Raw genomic sequence first — 20,042 nt, 5'->3', positions numbered from 1 at the left:
TGTCTGAGCCACCCAAACAAGAATGCACGACTTCCATTACCATCTATCGTGTGCTTTGGGGTCTTCCTGATAATAGCAGGTTGGAGCACCCTCGTCTGGTTTGCCCTTATTAAACTGTGGGGGTCACTTCTCTGCCAGGGACTGTATTCGGGGAGCCCTGGTTTCTGCTCCACAAGTGCGTCTCCTCCAGAGCCTTTTGCAATTATGGCTCGTTTCTCTAGGTTTCACATGGCAGGCGTCTGAACAGAATTAAAAGCACAAGCACGTGCAAAAATAATCCGCTTCCCAAGATAGCAAGTGCTGAGCAGTTCTATATTGGAACACACTGGGAGCGCTGACTGGCTGGGGCCTGATTAACCTAACAGGCTTAAAGTTCCACTTGCCGTCCACATCTGTCAGGAGGCAGACGACACGGGCCCCTGATCCGTGAGCCTGAGGTCCTTCGCCTTTGCGCCGTGGCCCGCTGACGGCAGAGGGTCCGAAGTCAGGGCGGCGGAGGACGGCGGGCACCACCCACCGCCCCTGCACGGCGGGGCCAGGGAAGTCAGAAAGCTCATGCGGTGCACAGGACGCAGCACCACGGACTTCAAAGGGCTCTGGCCTGGAAATGCCTGGATGGACTAGTAAGACCGCTTTTTGCTGCTCTTTCAAACACGATTCTGTGGAAATGATGAAGGTCGCGGGTGGGAGATGACTGCAGGCTGACGCCATGGGGTGTGCACCGTCCCACAGCGACATTGTTAACAGCGTGGCTAAGAGCAGTCTCCAGTTTTTTAAAAAGCCCAAAGCAGTTCTGCCAGGGGCAAGTCAGGGGGACAGGGAAACATGTTCCGTCCCTTTGCTGGCTCAAAGCTCCACCTGCTATGACTCTGGGGGCGACTTGTGCCAGGGACAAAAGCCAACAGAGGTGCAGCCGGGTCCCAGATGGACCCACACCATGGCTGAGGATACCACTGCAGGCAAAAAGAAAGATCTGGAAGGACTGATCTCAGAAACCAAAACTTCCCCATCCCAGCTGAACAAATCCCAAAGCCACATGGCTAGGGACATTCCATTCAAGACACAGAGCTCCCACAAGTCACAAGGGGCAGCCTTTTCTGAAGAAGAAAAGGCAGAAAGTGTTACCTGTGAGACCTCCCTACGGGAGGGGGAGCCAAAATGCCACAGGTCGGGGCCGCAGGGTCTTAGTTGCCAGGCCACCCCCCTTGCTCAGGGGTCGGAAGGCAAAGTGGACTTTCCTGAGCCCCTGGTGATGGCCCACCAGCACGCTTACGCCTATCTGCACTCCTGCCTCTCCAAGTACGAAGCCGTTCTGAGCCTCACCCGTCAGGCCACGCAGACCCAGGAGCTGCTGCAGCCCATGGTAAGCTTCCTGCTGCTGTGCTGCGATGAGGCCAACCAGCTCTTGGGGGAGATCTCCAAGGACGGAGAAGTGCTCCTCCGGGAGGTGAGGGGGGATCTGGCTTGGCCGTGGAAGAAAGGGGAGCCCTGGGAGCAGCCAGATCTCCTGCCGCAGCTTCTGCAGTACACAGTCAGCAGGCTGCAGGGGCTCGGCGGCACAGTGGCCTCACTCACCAGCGGCTTCCTGGAGGGCTCTGGCAGCTACCTGCAAGCCGCTGCAAGCCACTTGGGAAACACGCTGAGCACGAAGAAGGGGGTGGATGCGCACCTCCTGCAGGCTCTGGGGCAGCTGGAGAGCTTGGCGAGCGGCCACAGTGACCCTGGGGTGCAGGGTCTACCCCTGTGCTCTGAGGACAGTGGCATCGGTGCGGACAGTGAGTCTGTGCACCTGGTGGACAAGCTGGACAAGCAAGCCAGCTGGGACCTAACGCCGGAGCCTGCAGACTGGAAGTCAGGGACTTCACCCCCAGGGGAGGCCAGGCTGTTGGGACGTACCTGGCAGCAGAGCCCAGTCTGGATGGGCTTGGACAGACCCCAGGACTGCCCACTCTCAAGGCCTCTTCCGGCAAAGGTTCGGCCAGCAGCAGAGGGTGGAGCAGGGAGTCTAGGCCCCTCCTGCCCAGGCCCAGAAAATGCTGCCTCCAGGCCTCTGGGGGTAGGCAAAAGCAATTCCTGTGAGTCCTCTGGGGCCAGGACCTCGGTGGAAGCACGCCTTTCTAAAGGTTCCAGGTCACTGGGTGCTCCACCCTCCAGTGAAGAGGAAGGCGGGAGCACAGAGGAGGAGGAAGATGATTTCCATGCAAGGCCTCGGTCTTCTCCTCCTGGCCCATTTCAGCCGTACCCCAGGGGGCTTAGGAGCCTCCAAGCCCAGGAAATGGTTCTGAAGATGAAGGAAGCAATCAGTGAAAGGATCAAGTTTGTCCCTGTGTCCGCTGGGCACCAGGAGTGGGCTGAGGAGGAGGAGAGGACTGTGGTCCCACCGAGACCTAGCACAGTCAGTGGCAGCCGGAGAGCCCCTGTGAGACAGAGGAGGTCCCAGTCAGAGGGGAGTCTTAAGGGCCACGTGGAGGAGCCCACCCTCCAGGAGCTGCAGCGGGTCCAGAGAGACCTCAGCCAGAGGCTGGAGGTGTTCTCCTCCCTGGGCACCCGACGGCAGGGGCTGCGCAGGGAGCAGGTTCCGCAGCCCAGAGCAGCTTCTCTGAAGCCCGACAGCCACCGCAGGGCCACCCCGAGCAGCCCCATCAACAAACTGAAAGCATCCCTGACCAAGAACTTCAGCATTTTGCCAAGTCAGGACAAGAGCATTTTGCAGAAATGCAGTCCCCGCCCTGAGGGGGAACGGCCCTGGCAGGGGGGAGCTGAGGCGTTTCCAAATGCCGCCCCATCGGGACAGAGGGCCAGGGAGGCTCCCAGGGCTGAGGTCTGGGATGTCAGGGGCCATCCCCCCAGGACATCAGTCAAGAAACTCATTGAAACTTTCAGTTCCAGTGAGAATCTGCAGACACTGGCAGGGTCCAAAGACTCTGGGCCGAGCCCCTGCCTCAGGAAGTGGGGGGTCCCCATGATGCCCCCCAGATTTCCCATTTACAGGGGGCTTGCCCCTTTGTATCCAAAGCCCCGAATCTCTCCTGCGGTATGCAGAGGGGATCTCAGAGGGGGCCCAGGCTGCAGGCCCGGAGTCCCTGCCTCTCCCCCTCTGCAGGCAGCGGCCACGAGTGAGGAGCTCCATGGTGTAACACAGGGGGAGGACCCAGCGCACCTCCCTCCGCCACCTCTAGAAGTCCTGATGGACACATCATTCACCACTCTGGAGCCCCAAGAAGGCAGCAAGCCAGCAGGGAGCTCTCCTGACGGGCCCCACGTGCCTGGGCTGGCAGAGGCTGGCCCTGCCGGGAGAACATGGATGTCCCCAAAGCTAAGAGCCTCCGTGAGCCCCACTGACCTGCTGCCCAGCAGGAGCACTGCCACCCCCACCGGGCCCTGCGGCACAGGGCTGGGGAGCAGTGAGAGCGGCTGCAGTCCTGGAAAGCTGGCCTTGGACCTCAACCACCCCCCGGCAATGAGCCCAAACCCAGAGGAGGAGGCCAGGGAGGCTCAGAGCCGGGCACACGTGACCAGACCCGCAAGCCTCTCCAGGCAGCCCCGGAGGGCAGGTACCAGGCACCACCCCAGCCACATCGCTGGGCAGCACAGGGCCTGGGAGCCCAGCCTGCCCAGACCAACTCGGGGGCCACATTCATCTGAGGCCACAAGGAAGAGCCAAGAGAGAAGCTCGGCGCTGGTCAGGAAGGCCTCTCCTGTGAGGGCGCCCAGAGCAGACAAGAGGCACCCGAGCCTGCCCTCCTCTCACAGACCTGCTCAGCCAAGCGTCCCCTCTGTGCATGGGTCCCCCAGCCCAACAGTCAGCCCTCTGGCGAGCCCCAGGGCACTGAGCCCCCCAACAGTAAGGGAAGGGTCGTCCCCACCACCCCAGCACGACCTGCCCAGCCCTCCCGCTGAGAGCTCACCTGCTGGGCACAAGATCCCCAACCCCCCTGCCCAGCACACAGAAGCAAGCTCCCCTGCCTCTGGCCCCTCCCCATCCCCTCCGCTGTCCCCCACACAGGGCCAAAAGGAAGCAAGAGAGTCTGAGAATAGCTGGGCAGCCACAGCCAGAGCATCTCGGAACACACGGGCCCTTTTCTGCCCAGCCACCTCCCCTCTGTTTGAAGCCAAATCTCCACTCTCAACAGCCCACCCAGTCACCCCATTCCTGCCACCTGAAGCTGGGGGTCCTCGGGGGACCCCCACAGGGTGCTGGAGAGGCAGCTCAGGGCCACAGCCGAGGTGGGGCTCGCAGCGGGGAATGGCCCTGTGTGCCCTCAACCCTCAGCCCTTCATCAGACGGACCGCTTCTGACTGCCAGCCAGGTGCCCGCCTTCTCCTGCCTGTCCCAGGCGCCACCGGCAACGCTCGTGAACCCCAGCCGGGCCAGAGCAGGTAAGGGGAGTGTCCGGGCCCCCGCCTTCAGGTACTGGAACAGAGCCGATGGGCCCTTAGGACCATCTGGGTCTGCAGCTTTCACACTGTCCTCCAAGAGGAGAGGCCATTAGGGAAAAGGGTCTGGGAATGTCCAGCCTCCGCCCCCCCAGCCCCCCAAAACTCTGAGCCACTGGGCTTTCATTTGTCATTCATTTCAGGTTCTTAAGATTCTAGTTGAAAAGAGGTTCTGCTAGATGAAAAGTCTAAAATAATGAATTCCATCCAGCCCCACGCAGGTCTTTCTTGAATGGGCAGGGGCATTGGAGGGGGGGGCCTGAGATGAAGCTTTTGGCCTCCTGGTGGAGTCGTCACCATCACTCTGCCCAGAACCAGCAGCCTGATCGCTGCCATTTCTATCGTCTGCTTCTAGGTGGGGCGTTCTCAAACGTGCAGTCCGGGAACCCCTGGAGACTCTGAAAAATGGCTGAGAACCCAAGAGCCTTTGGGGGGTGGGGGGGCCTGGACCCATCTCTTTTTACTGTGCTAGAAACTGAAATGAAGAAATATCAGAAACGTTTATTAATTAATTTTTGGAAACCAACACGACCCCATTATGTGTTAGCATGAATAATACATTCTTATGAGAATTAACCGTATTCTCCACAACATAAAAACTCAGCGAGGCGTGGCCCTGTCCTACATTTTTGCAAATCTCCTGAGCGTGAGGCTTCACAGAAAGACGGCCAGATTCTCAGATCGGGTCCCGTGGTCACTCTGCTATGATATCACACATCATGTAGACAGGAAAACTCCACACGACACCCGTGGAAGAATGAGTGGAAAAGGCAAATAATGTCTCAGTATTACTACTGAAGTAGTGTTGACCTCATGGACCCCCTTACCAAGTGTCTCGGGGACACCCTGGGGACATGCCTTGAGGGGGCTGGTCCTGGAGACGTGCCATATAAAAGTTTAGCTTCCACCGCCCCCCAAAGACCTGCCCTCACTTCTCTTCCAATCCAGCCTCGTCTCCACACCCCCCTGCAGAAGTTTGGAGAGTAGGAACAAGACCCTTCTTTAGCCCTGAGCACCAGCACCCAGGAGAAGGGTCCCCATCCTTACCCTGGGCAGACTGAGTTTGTTTGTTTTTTTAATTGAATGATTTTGAGAGAGAGATGTTGATTTGTTTTTGCACTTATTTATGCATTCATTGGTTGCTTCTTGCATGTGCCCTGACCAGGGATTGAACCCTCAGCCTTGGTATATTGGGTAGATGCTCTAACCAACTGAGCTACCCGGCCGGGGCCTGTCACGGGCCAGGAGTCAGAGTATAGTCTGCCAGAGCATTGAACAGACTGGATGCTCAAATGGCGGTTTTGCAGACTATATGGAGAAATGTACCTCTTCAGACCTGTGGCGTGGTGGGGAACATGTAAATCTGAGGCCTGTTAGAGATGAACTCTTATCAGTGTGTCTGGAAAACAGATCAGACAAAGCTCCACCAGCACCAGCCCTCGCTATCTGCTCATTGCCCGCGAGTGTGTAAATCAGCAGTGAACTCCTGCCACGGTGGTACGTGCTAGAGACGTCACCATCTGTCAGGACATAAATGGTAATTTCTTATTTTTTTTTTACAAAGTACTCAGCAGTCAACTTTAAATAAAGATATTATCTAGGGAAAGTTGCACATTATTATAGTTATATACACCTCCCCAGCCACTTGAAAGAAATGAAGTATTGATTATATTTGCAAGAATCTTAATGCAACATTGCTCTTTTCTTAAATCTACAATGAGCTCCCGACAGCACAGCGCCTTCCATCCGAGAACCCCCGTAAATGTTAATGCGTTATCCCTCGCACTAGCCACTCATTCAGCTATTGGATTTCTAAAATGGCGCCCTTCAGGGGAAAAACTGGAAAAAGCATGGACAATAAAATGGCATTAATTAAAAATACTAACATTGTAAAGCACTGGGAGCAATAACAAAACAATGTAAAATTGTTCAGGAAGACAATAATGCCCTTGTCTCGGATTCTCCTCGGAAAAGGGCAGCCTGCACGGTTGTTTTATGTCCTGAGTCTCAGGACTTGGAGACGGCGGAGGGGTGCAGGGTGCAGTGCTTGTAGCTGGAAAGAGCGAGGAGGTGCATAAACAGGCACCTTCCCAGGCCACGTGGAAGGTCTCACAGTGGCTCACACCCACCCCCCTGTCTCCTGGTAAGACCACACCTCTGAGCTGTTCCCAGCTGTGCAGCTGCGCTGGGTGTGAAGGGAAAGTGCTCATTCCCCAGCCCCCGCCCCTGCTGAACCCCGGGGAGTTGGCATCTGGAGCAGAAGCACACCGGCTGCAAGAACACTGAGCGTTCTCCACTGCGTGGGGGACTAGCATTTGTTTTCCTGCCCTCCCGCCTGAGAGAACCTGTACCAGGAAACGGATCGTGCCGCAAGCCTGTGCCAGAGAGGCAGAAACCGCTCAGACCCGGCTGCTTCCCCCAGCGGGACGTGCAGGGACAGACACGGCCACACCTATGAGATCCCGCCGCCAAGGCAGGCTCGCCGGATGGACCAGCCCGCGGCTGGTGCTGACCGCTCTCAAGTCATCCCGTGCCAGGCGCCAGCCCCTCTTGTAGAAAAATGATGACATTCATATCTGCCCGACCGTGGGGCTCGGGCTTGGGAAGAGGCCCTGGAGGCGTACCCAGGCACCTCAGTTACTGAGCTCCAGCCGTCATTCATGGGTTGAATCCCCCAGTGGCGGTGCCAGTCCCTTGGTCTCTGCGCACTGGGGCACTGTGAACATCCAAGAAGGGTCCAGACGTTTTCCCCTCAAGGCGGTGCTCTTGGTCTTTGCCAAGACTGGACCCTCCAGGCAAGGTCTCTCTGCAGAAACCCCTGCCCCCGCCCTTCCTGGGCCAGGCTTCCTGGGCGGCCTGCCTAATAGAGCTCATGGGGGAGTCCAGAGCGAGCTGACAGGCAGAGAGAAGGGCCTTCTGCTCTGTGCGTGTGGGGAGCCAGGTCTGACCCTGGCCCCAAGGTGACTGATCGGGAGGCTCGGACCCTCAGGTGGTGCGACAGGGTGGTCCCAAGCATTCTAGGTGCGACTTCCCATTCATGCTACAAAGCAGCCCCAGGCTGACAGCTGGCCATTTACTGAGCACTTGTCACGGGCTGGTTAACATTCTAGGAGCTCTACACGCTTCACCCAACATTGACACCTTCGAGCGCCCTGTGAGATGGGCACTACTATCACCTTCACTTTACAAAGGAGAGAATCGAAGAGATTAATTAACACGCCACAGGTCGCACAGCTAGTCAGTGGAAGAGCCGGGACTTCAGCCCGGACAGCCAGCTTCCAGCCCCCACGCAGTGATGGGGAGGCCAGCGTGTCAGCACACGGTCCCTGTGGCTTTCTGAGCTGGCACCCTCCCGGCCCCAGCATGCTCCGTGCTTGTGACTACCCTCCATTCTGTGTCCCCAACACACGCTGGGTGTCCTTCCCCACTCAGAGCCCCTCTCACCGTAGCACTCAGCAGCCGGGAGGGTCTGTTCTAGCCACAGGCCAGCCCTGGTTACTCCAGTCAGGAAGCAGGGTGGGTTCGGGGTGGAGGGCTGGCTGTTATTGTTGGTATTGTTTGTTTTTTTCTTAATTGATTTTCCAGGGGGAAAGTGAGACATAGATTTGTTGTTCCACTTATTTATGCATTCATTGGTGGCTTCTTGTATTTGCCCTGATCAGGGATCAAACCCGAAACCTTGGCATATTGAGACAATGCTCCAACCAACTAAGCTACGCAGCCAGGGCGTAGGTGTTGTTTTTACCTCAACTAGCTGAGCCTAGCCCTTTACTAAGTTAGAAACGCTTCAAAAACAAACACAAAATAGAGGCCCGCTTCCAGAGCTCCTGTGGGAGTGGCTCTGCTCGGAGCAGCAGGATCCTGGGCGAGAGGAACAACAGGCCTCAGCCTGTCCGTCAAAACACCCCAGGGCCAGAGCCTGGCTTCCACGCTGCCCTGCCCGGCTGCAGTGGGCCGGCACCAGGCCGGCACCAGCCGGGCAGGCCTGACCCGGAGAGGCAGAAGCCAGGCACCAGGGCGCCCCCGGGCCTGTGGGAGGGACAGACAGACGGGGAGGGATAGAGAGGCAGAGTGGAGGGCAGGGGTGGGGACCAGAGGAACAACGGAGGACTCTCTGATCCACACCCGTCCTTTCTCTCGGCAGCAGCAGTGAGGCGAGCCCCAAGAGGGACACAGAGCCGTGGAGCAGCAGCCCCTGCGCCCTGGAACTGAGGGGCAGTGGCAGGGCCGCGTCTGTCCAGGAACTGTGTGTGCTGGGCCACGGGCTGCAGCGGGACACCAGCGCCGGCCACACCCAGGACAAGCCCCAGCAGAAGGAAGTGGCCTGACTGGCTAAGCATGACCGCCAAGTGTCAGCCTGCCCCACGGATGGCGGGCCAACCACCCTCCTCCTAAGGGGTCCTGGAAGGGCCTGGACAGTGCATTGCCCAGAGGTCTGCTGAACTATAAACATTCGCTGTTTTGGGTCCCAGCTCCTGGTTTGCCTTGAGGTCCAAAGGTTAACTATAACTTTGAATCCCACGGTGGCACCCTTAATCCTTCAAGTACTGGCCTTACTTTAGAGGAAACTTGAGTTTCTCGGATGCTTGATGGGCCGGGTGTTTTACCTGCGTCAGCCCCCTGAAATCCCTTCATCCCCACCACAATATGGGAGGCAGACAGCATTCTGTAACCAAAGCGCCCCCACCCAGTGACTTGTCTGAGGTTGCACTGCAAACATTTGAACCGGTGCAGGGGTGTAGAATCTGTTGTCTTCCATCATGTCTCACTACCCTTGAACATCCCATCACTCCATCTGCCTAAAACATACTGTTGTGCAAACGGTGGGAACGCTTTGTTTTTTTAAGGTTAAATATGGGCACAGCACACCAGTCCCCAAGATGAGCTTTGCTCAGAAGCTGGTTGCTCCAGCGATGAGAGCCCACCCACTTTCCTGCTTCTCCTCCTTCCACAGCCGAGCACCACAGCCCAAAAGGCCAAGTTCCCAGCCCACTCAAGCAGCCACGTCGCCACTCAAGCTGAGTGCATCTCACATGCCCTGCCCTGCGCGTCCACATGCCTTTCAGACTGAGTGGGTGCAGCCAAGCCTCCCGAACAAGGCAGCCGATTCTCCAAGTGCCTTGGGGGCTGGGGCTCAGAGGGTGTGTGTGGGTAAGGTCCCTTGTACACGGGCCATCTCCCCCAGAGGCTTCTGAGCCACGCTCATCTGGGCCACCTGCAGAACTTCTGCTGGAGTTGAAATTCAAGTGAAGAACGGTCGTTTGTGCCAAAAAAAAAAAATTGCTTCTGCCAACAATCTAGATATTTGCTGTAGATCTGGAAGTTTTCCATTGGAGGCTGTGGAGCACTTTCTATTCAGAAAAGAATTTGCAGTAATTGGGTGATTCAATGGGTTGTCACAAGACGAGAATTCTCGCTCATGGGCTAGAGCTAAGAGGCAACCCTCCAGATGCTGCAAAGCTGATTTTTCTCAGTTTGCAAAAATTATAGACATCAGGTCCTTTTTTGTGAAATAGGTCCTGACTCAAGAGCACATTAAACTGGGTCCTGGGGCCTAAGCGGCCCCCTCCGGGGTAAGCATGAGTCCAAGGGAATGAATCCCACCTCGATGTGTCCAGTTCTTAAAGCAGGGGCGACAGGGATCACTTTTCAAAGGCACCCAAGGAGGAGGGACTGAACTACCCGGAGGGGCCATGACTGACCCCCGTTGGGAAGTGTCTGTGTGCACCCCGCTGTGTGCTCCGTTTGCTTGGAGCCGCACTAATCCGCAGAGCAGAGCAGGGCTGGCTCTGGGGCCTGGCCACACCCGTCGGCCCGTGGGTGGGCCCTGGGAACCACCGGGGCTGCAGGAAATGGGAGGCGGTCCAGCTGCCCGGGCAGGGCAGGGCTGAGGGAGTTGTGTGAGAACATCTGGTTCAGGAAACCTGCTTGGTACAGAGCCGGGCAGCCTATCCACAGGGTTAGGCCTGTAGCGTGGGCAACGGGGCAGGGTTGGGGGCTGGGCGGGCTGGGCACGCAGGAAGCAAGCAGTGGGGAGCCAGCCTGGGGCTAGAGTTTAGGGGTGGGGTTCCGGGAGGTCCGAGGAAACGAAGCAGAGCCCCAGCTGCAGGGAGACTGGACAGGGACATGGTCAACAGACTGGGACACGACCCAGAGGTATAACCACAGGGCCAATAAAAACTCTAGTGACTAGAACCAGGATAGAAGTGGGAGCCAGATCCGCACACAGGCAAGGTGAGTCTCAGTGTCCAGCCCAGGCCCCCCGAATGGGCCTCGTCTTAGAGGTTGGGGCTGGCCCGAGTGCACAGGCGGGGGCCGAGTGCACCCGGCTGCAACAACGGGAGCTGTGGACGGGCAGCTGGGAGCCGGGCGGCGCATTGCATCGCGGAGGGTTCCGTGTCTGACAAACACCCCGGGAGAGTCTGGGGTGAGCCCCTGCTGGCCTCCCTGAGTGTGCCTGCCTGGTGGGACGCTCTCTGAGGTGAAGAGCAGCCCCACCCCCAGGCTGGACTGGTCGGCAGCGGCCAACACCCACACTCCGGAGCTGCAGGCTGGGGGCCTGCCATTGGCCGGAAGCAGTTCTCGCCTCCGAATCCCTCCACAGCGCTAAGCACCTACCTGTGCCAGGACAGTGCTGGGCCCTGCCATGTCTCCCCACGTGTGCTGTACCGAGAGCTCCCAGCAGCCCCCAGCAGCCCCCAGCCCCAGTCCCAGGAGCCCGCAGGCTCAGGCAACAGGGATGACAAGCTCCTGTGGACATCCTGTTGCCAAAGGACCCAAGGGCTTCAGGAATCCCAACTCGGCTTCCCTGGGGCAGATAGGGAGGGGTTGTGAAGGCTAAGGAGCTGGGAGGCAGTAAAGGTCAAAGGTGAACCAGGGCCAGGCGGGCCTTGAGCTGATGAGTCCAAGCTGTGCATTTTTGGCTACCATCCTAACTACCAGATTTGGCCCAAATTATTTGCAAATTAGGCTCTGTACAAAAGAAATTAAGTTTACCGCCATGGACCCCTTGGGTGGCATCAGCCCAATTTCAGGCCATCTGGAGACCTGGCCTTTCTTTCCTCTGACACTTGCCTTGGGGGGTGCACTGCCAGTGGCCATGGGGACAAGCCCAATTCCACAGCTTCTCAGCTGGGTCACTCGGACCCTCCCCTCAAGAACCTCGTCCCTGCCCAACCCAATCTGCTTCCGTGCTCAGGGGAGAAGGGAGGGCAGGTTTTTTGCTTTGTTTTGTCTCTTTAAATGAATTGAACCATGGACCCAACCCATGGAGCACTCAAGACCCTGTGCTTTTTCTCCACAGGGTCAGAACCCAAGGAGGAGTGTGGGGTAGAAAGACAGAAGGGAGCCCAGCACAGGAGATCCATTTAAAGGGCACCTAAAACACCCATATTTTTATTTGGGCCAACTCCCCTGGGGGCAGGCCTCCCTGCCTTCTTCCTCCACACCTACAGAGGACCCCCAACTGCAGGGTCGGGGGGGGGGGGGCTCAGCCAGCTCTTCCTCCAACACTTCAGCCACTTAGCAAAGAGTTCAGCCCCGGGGGAAACACAATTCTCCAGTTTCATCAAAAGGATTCGTGAAGGAAAAAAGCAACTATAATATTCTGGTGGAATAGTGATAGCTTTTTGCAAGTATAAATACAACCTCGAAGCTGAACTGTAACTTCCGTCCCAGCGTGGGTCTGGGCGCTTGTTTACTATAAACAGCATCTATTTTCCTTCCCCGCATCACATTCCCAGTTCGGAACCTAAAATAATCCCTGTGGAGACAGAACGCAGAGCAGACAGACCAAAGGACATTCCTTTCATTGTGAGCAGTGTCTCACCTGTGTTTGACAAGACTTGCCTCATAAACCCAATAACGGGAATGAGGGGGATTTTGAGAAATATATCCTTTTTTTGTAAAATAAACCCGTGATTTGCGTGTATCCGGGAGCCAGTGCAGTGAATTGTCTCAGCGTGTTTGTCAACTGATCATCCTGTTGATGGTTTCCAGGCTGCCAACGCCCACCCCATCTTCCCAAGGCCAAGTTTTCGAAGAGAATCTGTCCCTTAAGTAGCTCCACCACAAAGGCAGCGTGCTGAGCCTGTGTTGACAGAACAGGTCAGACTGCGCTGTGCGTTACTCCCTGCGCCCACCTGGAGCTGAAGTAGAGCTCCATCAATGCATCCAGACGGTTTGATGAACTGTCATTAAAGACACGTGACCCACGCAGAGGAGCGAACAGCTAATTTGCTCAGCACTCTAATTTTATGAAGGACCCTGGGCACTGCTGGCCTGATGACAGACACTCATGGACTTCAGAAAGTAGCTTGGCTGATAGTCTGTGGGCCCCGAGTCAGGTGACTGTAGAATCCAACGGATCTGGCAGCCCAGGTGTAGAATGCTGTGGCCCCGGCCACCCTGATGTCCAGCGCACCGCCAGCCATCTTCATCAGCTGGCGTACCAGCACTAGCAGGTCTTGGGGGTACCCCCAGACAGACTGGGTGAGCCTACACTGGAGGGGGGAGAAAGAAGCAAGGAGGAGGGGACAGAAGGAGTGCGGTGAATGGGACAGTCACCCTCAGGAGCCAAAGCTGACCACATCCCTCACGGTTGGAACAAGGACACCTTCATCACCCACTTGGGGACCCGACTTCATTCCCAAACCATCTTCCGAGACACCTCGGGGATCTGAACTCAGAGTCTCCCTGCCGTCGTTGTTTGCGACGTGCATCTCTGGCACTTGAAGATGGTGATCGAGAGAAGAACCCAGGGCCATTTTCTGCTCCTTCTAGATCTTTGCGTTGATCGTCGCCAGAAGTGAGAGGAAGCCCTGAAACTCAGCTAGCGTTGACTTCCATCTCCGAAGGGTGGAAAGACTCTAAAACATTTTGCTTCCATTCACAACTTGCATTACGTCAAATATACCAAACAGGGAGAAAATAAATTAAGCTTAAGAAGCTCCAATTCCTTGCCACACTGAGTCGCAGGTGATGCACCAATCAGACGGAAGAGATGACCTCAGTGCCTCTGACCAGCAGGTTTTACTGGGATGGGGCTGCGGCTAATAACCACAGCTTTGCTCTGTGGCAACACTACTTTTTCAAGACACAATTATCTACATTATTTTATTAGATCAGTTAAAAATCCCATGCTAAGAAAAGGCAAGTGTTTTTCAACACCTTTTACAAATTAAAACAGGCAAGAAAGGTCCCATGTCTTGCTCCCAGGACACAGTCCCAGCTCCTGGGAGCACAGGTCCCCCAGCCCAGGGGTGTCCAAGCTTCTGGCGTCTCTGAGCCACACTTGAAGAAGAGTTGTCTCGGGTGACACATTAAATACACTGTGACATGTAATCACAAAAAGTTCTCATGATGTTTTAAGTTAATCGATGATTTTGTGTCAGGCCACATTCACAGCCATCCTGGGCCGCATGCAGCCCACGGGCCGCTACCCCTGGCCAGTCGGGGCTCTCACACCCACTGCCGGCAGCGTTTCGTTACCCTCAGGGGTCCGCCCACAGACTTCATGGGGAGACGTTCTCAGTTTTCTGCAACATTTACAAATAGGGTATTATTTTTCACATCCAGCCCAAGTCCAGCTGTCCTTGCAGCCATTGCTACGAAAGCAGTTTGCGTGGAAGCTCACAACATAAAATATCCAAGAGAATTTAAGAAAACAATAATTCCCCTTCACACCAGACAGAATGGCCATCATAAACAAAGCTGCAAACAACAAGTGTTGGAGAGGTTGTGGAGAAAAGGGGACCCTAGTGCACTGCTGGTGGGACTGCAGACTGGTACAGCCACTATGGAAAGCAGTATGGAACTTCCTCAGAAAACTAAAAATGGATCTGCCTTTTGACCCTGCAATTCCACTGCTGGGACTCTATCCTAAGAACACTAAAACACCAATACAAAAGAACCTATGCATCCCAATGTTCATAGCAGCACAATTTACAATAGCTAGGTGCTGGAAGCAACCTAGATGCCCATCAGTAAATGAATGGATCAAAAAACTATGGTACATTTACACAATGGAATTCTATGCAGCAGAAAGAAAGAAGGAGCTCCTACCCTTTGCAACAGCGTGGATGGAGCTGGAAAACATTATGCTTAGCGAAACAAGCCAGGCAGTGAAAGACAAATACCACATGATCTCACCTTTAACAGGAACCTAAACAACAAAACAAAGAAACAAGCAAAATATAACCAAAGACACTGAAATAGAGGACAGGCTGACGGTGACTGGAGGGGAGAGAAGAGGGAATTTAAGGGGACAGTGGGAAGGGTTCATGGGAACAAACTTAAAGGACACATGGTCATAAACTAAGGGGAGGGTGGTAATGGGAGGGAAGTGGGGAGGGTGGGAGAGGGGACTGGATTGGGAGTAAAAAGGAGAAAACTGTATTTGAACAATGATTAAAATAAAAAATAATAAAATAAAAATAAAAAAATAATTAAAAAAAGAAAACAATAATTCCCTTTACACACTTGAACCACTCCCCATCCCTCCCACACACGTACATGTATAACATTTTTAAGAAAAAAAGTCAAGTCTTTTCCAAAAATATCTTTGTTTCTCATTGCCATGGACCCCAAAGTGGGCTTGCAGGTGGGATTCCCATGGGAGCAGATGGCGCAGGACACAGGGCTAACCCCTTCCTGCCGGGCCCCAAGGAGGTAACACCCAGTGGGTGAGACCAAAGGAGACACAGACCCGGGGAGACAAATCGCCTCCACAAAAATCATTTATCTATCTTATTTTATTTTTTCTCCTTTGGAAGGAGACAGGATTGCCTGTGTTTGTAACACCTGGTAACTTTTTAAAGCTATTGTTTAGTTAACAGCTTCTGACATCAGCCCAGGAGGGGCTGATCACTTTCCAGATATAAAAATTCTCAAGGAGAACCCAAGGACACGCTAATAACAGCTGTCAACCCACGCACAGGCAATTATAAAGCCATGATTAAAACAAAACAAAACCGTCCTCACTGAAATGCCAGGCGACAGGATACGGAGAAGCCATAACGCCCCCAGAACAAGCCTCAGAAATGATGAGGACCATACTGGGACCCCTGCCTGTCCCTGCCGCGGAAACACCCGCCCGTGAGCAACTCTGTGCACGGTGAGGCCGCTCTGCCTGCGAGCCCAGCTGGGACGGGCCGGGCACACGCCGCTTCTGCAGCCTGCCTGAGCTCCAGAATCACCGCCCCCACCTGCTTCATCACTGGCAGACTCCCGCGCACGTTGCTCCAGGGATGGATCTGCAGCTCAGACTAGGAATCTGGATTTGTAACCAGCACTTCTATCCCAGTCCCTCTCCCTCCTCCCCAAGCAATTGTTCTCATCAACCACACTGGGGCCACACTGGCTCGGGGACACTGGCTCCCAGTGGGGGCAGCCTGGGAGCCTAACCGCCACTGAGAGCACCGAGATCATGGCCAAGGCTCTCGACCTTGAGGGGAGGAAAGGCTGAGGGTGCCATTCCCGAGGTCCGCAGTGTGACCCAGGGCTGGGCTGCTGTCATCAGCAGCACACTGTGCCTGCACCTTCCCACCCGAACAGCCCCCATCACAGCTCACCTGCACCCCGCTCCCCTTCCCCACCGCGAAGCTTTTCTGCTCCGCTGCCTGCCCATGAGCCTCTGCCAACATGCAAGTGTCCACGGCCGACTCCTCTGCTGTGCACCACAAGCTCTGAATGAAGGCTTGGCTTTCCCTTCCCATGTGGCCGCTCTTCATTTATCCCCACAAATCCTATCTTGTCCAAACGTCCACGGCGTGCTCTGGTGACCAGCACAGACCAAGGCAACACTTTCTGCCCTCAGGTTTTATGGGTGAGACTCTGGGGCAAGACTAACTTCAGGAGACCATGAGGTTTCAACTGGTCCCCTCAAAGGGCTCAGACTGGCACCGTTTAAGGAGGTAAATATCCTGGAAGAACTTTGGAGTAAGACAGCCCTGAGTGCAGATCCAAGTCACTTCCTAGCTGTGTCTTAGGGCCTGGTCCCCATAATGCAGTCCCCACCAGACCAGTAGAATCAACGTCATCACCTGGGGCTTCTTGGAAATGCCAAAGCTTGCACCCCACACGAGACCTGCTGAATCAGAATCTGCATTTTCACAAGATGCCCAGACGTTCCCACTCACTGGCTGAGGTTGCCAAGCAAGCATCTGAGGCCCAGCTTCCTTCCCGGGAAATGGGGAAAACAGTGTCCTCCTCATGGGCGGCCCAGAAGGGTGACAGGCTGGGAGCATTGCAGCACCCAGCTGAGAGGTTGGCTCCTCCCCTCGTCTTTCCCTCCTGGGGCTCTGTTTCCTCCCTCTGTTACCAGGAGAACAGATCGTCCTCTTCACCCTCACCATTTCTCCCTTTCTGTCCTGAATAGCGGCTATAATAAAGGAAAATGCTGTCAGCAAGAAAGTGCTGTGCGATCCTCCAAACCATTCTGCCCCCAGCTGGGGAGGGGAGGGAGGGCACCTGCCTGGACAATAGCTACAGGATTTCACAGCTGAGGGTGGCTGTGCGGGGCATGCCAAGTGAGGCGCCAAGGATGGCAGCTGAGAGATGACGAGCCCCAACTCCAAGGGCAGCAGAAGCCACAAGACCCTGATCCTAGCTGCTCCCAAAGCTATGACCATCCCCCCCAAAAAACATAATAGCCTCCCAGGCTAGGATCAAACCAAGCTGTTCTCAAACCAAGTCTTTGGTCCTTGCTTCTCACACTGGAGAGAGAGAAAAAGGAAGGGGAGGGGAAGAGAGAGAGAGAGAGAGAGAGGTTTTCTGCTGTACTCCCACCCCAAAGAGCATCTTAGGTAAGTAGAGTTTCTGGCCACACACACTAGCAAGCAGAGAAGGGTGGCTCAGCTCAAAGCCACCTGGCTCCCAGGCCAGTCCTTAGTCCGCGCGGCCGGCCTCCATTAGGCCCGTTCTTGCCTGTACACCCTGCCAGGTTACTCGTGCCCTGACCTGGCCAGAACCCCCAGCCTGTCGCCCAGAGCCCAGGGTGCCTGGAACCAGATTAAAACCTGAAATAGTGAAGGAAAACAGAATCAGACAACGATGTATTCTTTGCTTTTCAGCTGTTTCCAGCTATTTAAAACACCTCCACCGTGGGGGTGAGTACAGACCCCAGGGGACGAGAAGCTTCCGGTTTGAAAATGGACTTGGAAGACAGGACAGGAACGCAGGGAGAGAAGACAATGACACAGAGCTTAATTTCAGCCTTCAAAATCCCTGCCAGACATCCCTGGGCTCCTGCAGTTCTAAAAAGGCCCTGAAATGTTCTGGTATGTTCTAGAATCTTGACAAGCAGAAAATTCAATCTCCTGACCAAACCCCAAAAGTTCGCTCGGACTCACAGCAAACAAAACCAACTCAATTGTGCAAAACTTAGCAAACATTGGAAATCAGCCTCTTGAGCATCTTCATGGCCCCCTGTCCAGCAGGCCTTCAACCTGGCTCAGACCGAATCAACAAGGGGCAGGGAGGCAGCCAGGAAGCAGCAGCTGCTGGGTCAGAGTCAGGTGAGAAGTGCTCACGCTGCGGCTAGAATTACCCAAAGTCACACTTAAGCTGCCTCTTAAAACCCAAATCCCAGGATGGCTGCGTGGTGCCCAAGCTCACCCCGGGGGCATCTGGGGGAGGGGGTGGCCTAGTTGCACCTGGCAACATGGGCAACATGGAAAAGGGGCCTCCCCTGTCGGGGGCACCCACGGGGTTTGGAAACACAGGGGTGAGTCAGCTCCAGGCTTCCTGGCCTGCTCTGGGCTAACTCCCCAGAAGAGGCCAGGACAGTGGCGCTGTGCTCTGGGGAAGTGACAGTGGAGAGAGAACTTGCTGTTCTTGCGAGGGGTGCAGGCGGGGGTGGAGCCCTCAGTACTTCGCCCTCGGGATCTGCCCCAGTGTGTTGCTGTGGCCTTGGGCTCCTTGGCTGGGACTGGGACTCAATCCCTCAGCCTTTACTTTACCCATGTGTCGGAGGCAATGACCTGCCCTCTAATTCTTCCTGGTCACACCAGTGTCAAGGCAGAGCCCTGGTCAAAGCAGGGCCGCTCCTACTGTGTGTGGAGCCCGGGCCCCAGCAGTCCCCCCTCGCTGCCAGGGGGCCGCTTCTCTGGCTGCCCCGCCCGTGGGCGGCACCTCCTCTCAGCTTCCTCGTGTCCCGGCCCAGCTGTGGTTGTCTGAGCAATCTCAGAGCTTCCGCGGAACGTCTGCATGCCATGCAGAGCTGTGTGCACCCCGGGTGCCTTCCGTCGTGGTGCTTCAAGTGCAACACCATCCAGTCCTCCTCAGAACTGGCCTGAGTGTCAGGAGGCTTTGTGGCCGGCGTGCACACAGACAGGAGTAGAGCCAGGACGGAGGGCCAGGTACGGAAGGTCACCAGGGCGGAAAGCCCCGGGTGCCTAGCAACGGGCAGAACTGGGAAAACAAGGACCTTGCCCCCAGGGTGACCGTTCCTCCCCAGCGTGCCTCAGGTCAGGTGGTTTAGACCCTCTGACCTTTCACATCGCTGGCCACGTGGTTCAGACCCTCCGCTGACCTTTCCTCCCTAAAGGGTAACATCTAGGCCTCAGCTGTGTGTCAGCTCTGGGCCCAGAAAAGAAGCAAAACCGGGCGGGTGATGCCAGGACCAGCTGCGTTGACCAATGACCGCCACCACCACCCACCCCGCACTGACCAATCAGCAGAGACCACGACCCTGAAAGAGCACACCTGGAAAACTGGTGCATATTCTGAATCCCTCCCCTGAGACCTCCCCTAAGACTCCCCCATGCAAGAGAGAGATGGAACCCCTCAAGATAAAGGATCCCCGGCTCGTTCTCCCTCTGGGAAGCACGCCCATGACTTCCGCGCCCCCCGTCTTCCCCCACAGGCGCACATCTCCTAAACTCTAAGGGGCCCCACGAGACTTGCAGACAGGGAAGCAAGAAGCGTCAGCATCTCATCCTGGGCCAACCCCCCGACCCTGTCTTAAGGCCCCCTTTTCTCTGACCTCCCAGTGAGCTAACACAGCCCCCTAGGCTCACTTCTCTCCTGTAACGTTTCTAGAGAACCAAAGCAGCCCAGCGTGGGCTCTCCTGTTGCTTCTGTTCTAAGCTCTTCCTGGTTTCACTGTCCCAGCTTCAGTCAACATACCCTCAGAGTCACCAGGACTCATGCTGTGACATCTCTCCCACAAGAAGTCAAGAACCCACACACTACCGGTTGGCCCTGGGCAGACCCGCTCAGGGCCAAGTCCCCAGTCCGGTAACGGCTTTCAGTAACACAGATGCCACCCTCCCCTTGCCTTTGGATACGCTGGGTAGATCTCATCAGAAGGTTTGCATGGGGCCAGTCGACACTGCACAGGAGACTAAGGCAGAAGCACAATGCCCCCAGAGTTGTTTGTGACACTTACCTCCAGTCGGACCAATGGCAAATGGCCCGGCCCAGAATGACCAACTCAGGGTCCCTAGGCTTTCGGGGTGGGGTTACAGCTGCTCAAAACGGGGAGCTTTACCTAAAACACGGCCTGCAGCATGTGAGTCCGTGCTACGCCTGTTCTCCCTGAGTCTTGGTCTCAGTATCACCTACAGCTGCTTTTGCTGAAGTTAAAGAAGTGGAAGATAAGGAAA

At 55.8% G+C, this 20,042-nt stretch overlaps 1 protein-coding gene across 1 annotated transcript; it reads left to right on the top strand.

The window, feature by feature from the left end:
* The first annotated feature begins 352 nt into the window (after window positions 1-352).
* On the top strand, window positions 353-9,267 carry PCARE (photoreceptor cilium actin regulator). The gene is made up of 2 exons (XM_028514499.2): window positions 353-4,380; window positions 8,582-9,267. The coding sequence occupies exons 1-2, from the start codon at window positions 710-712 to the stop codon at window positions 8,763-8,765; spliced, it is 3,855 nt and encodes a 1,284-aa protein (XP_028370300.1). The 5' UTR covers window positions 353-709; the 3' UTR covers window positions 8,766-9,267.
* The last annotated feature ends 10,775 nt before the right edge of the window (window positions 9,268-20,042 follow it).

This window comes from Phyllostomus discolor, chromosome 6 (assembly GCF_004126475.2).
Source record: "Phyllostomus discolor isolate MPI-MPIP mPhyDis1 chromosome 6, mPhyDis1.pri.v3, whole genome shotgun sequence".
NCBI lineage: Eukaryota > Metazoa > Chordata > Mammalia > Chiroptera > Phyllostomidae > Phyllostomus > Phyllostomus discolor.
The sequence above is the reverse complement of the archived record's forward strand: the minus strand, read 5'-3'. Positions and strand labels throughout refer to the sequence as shown.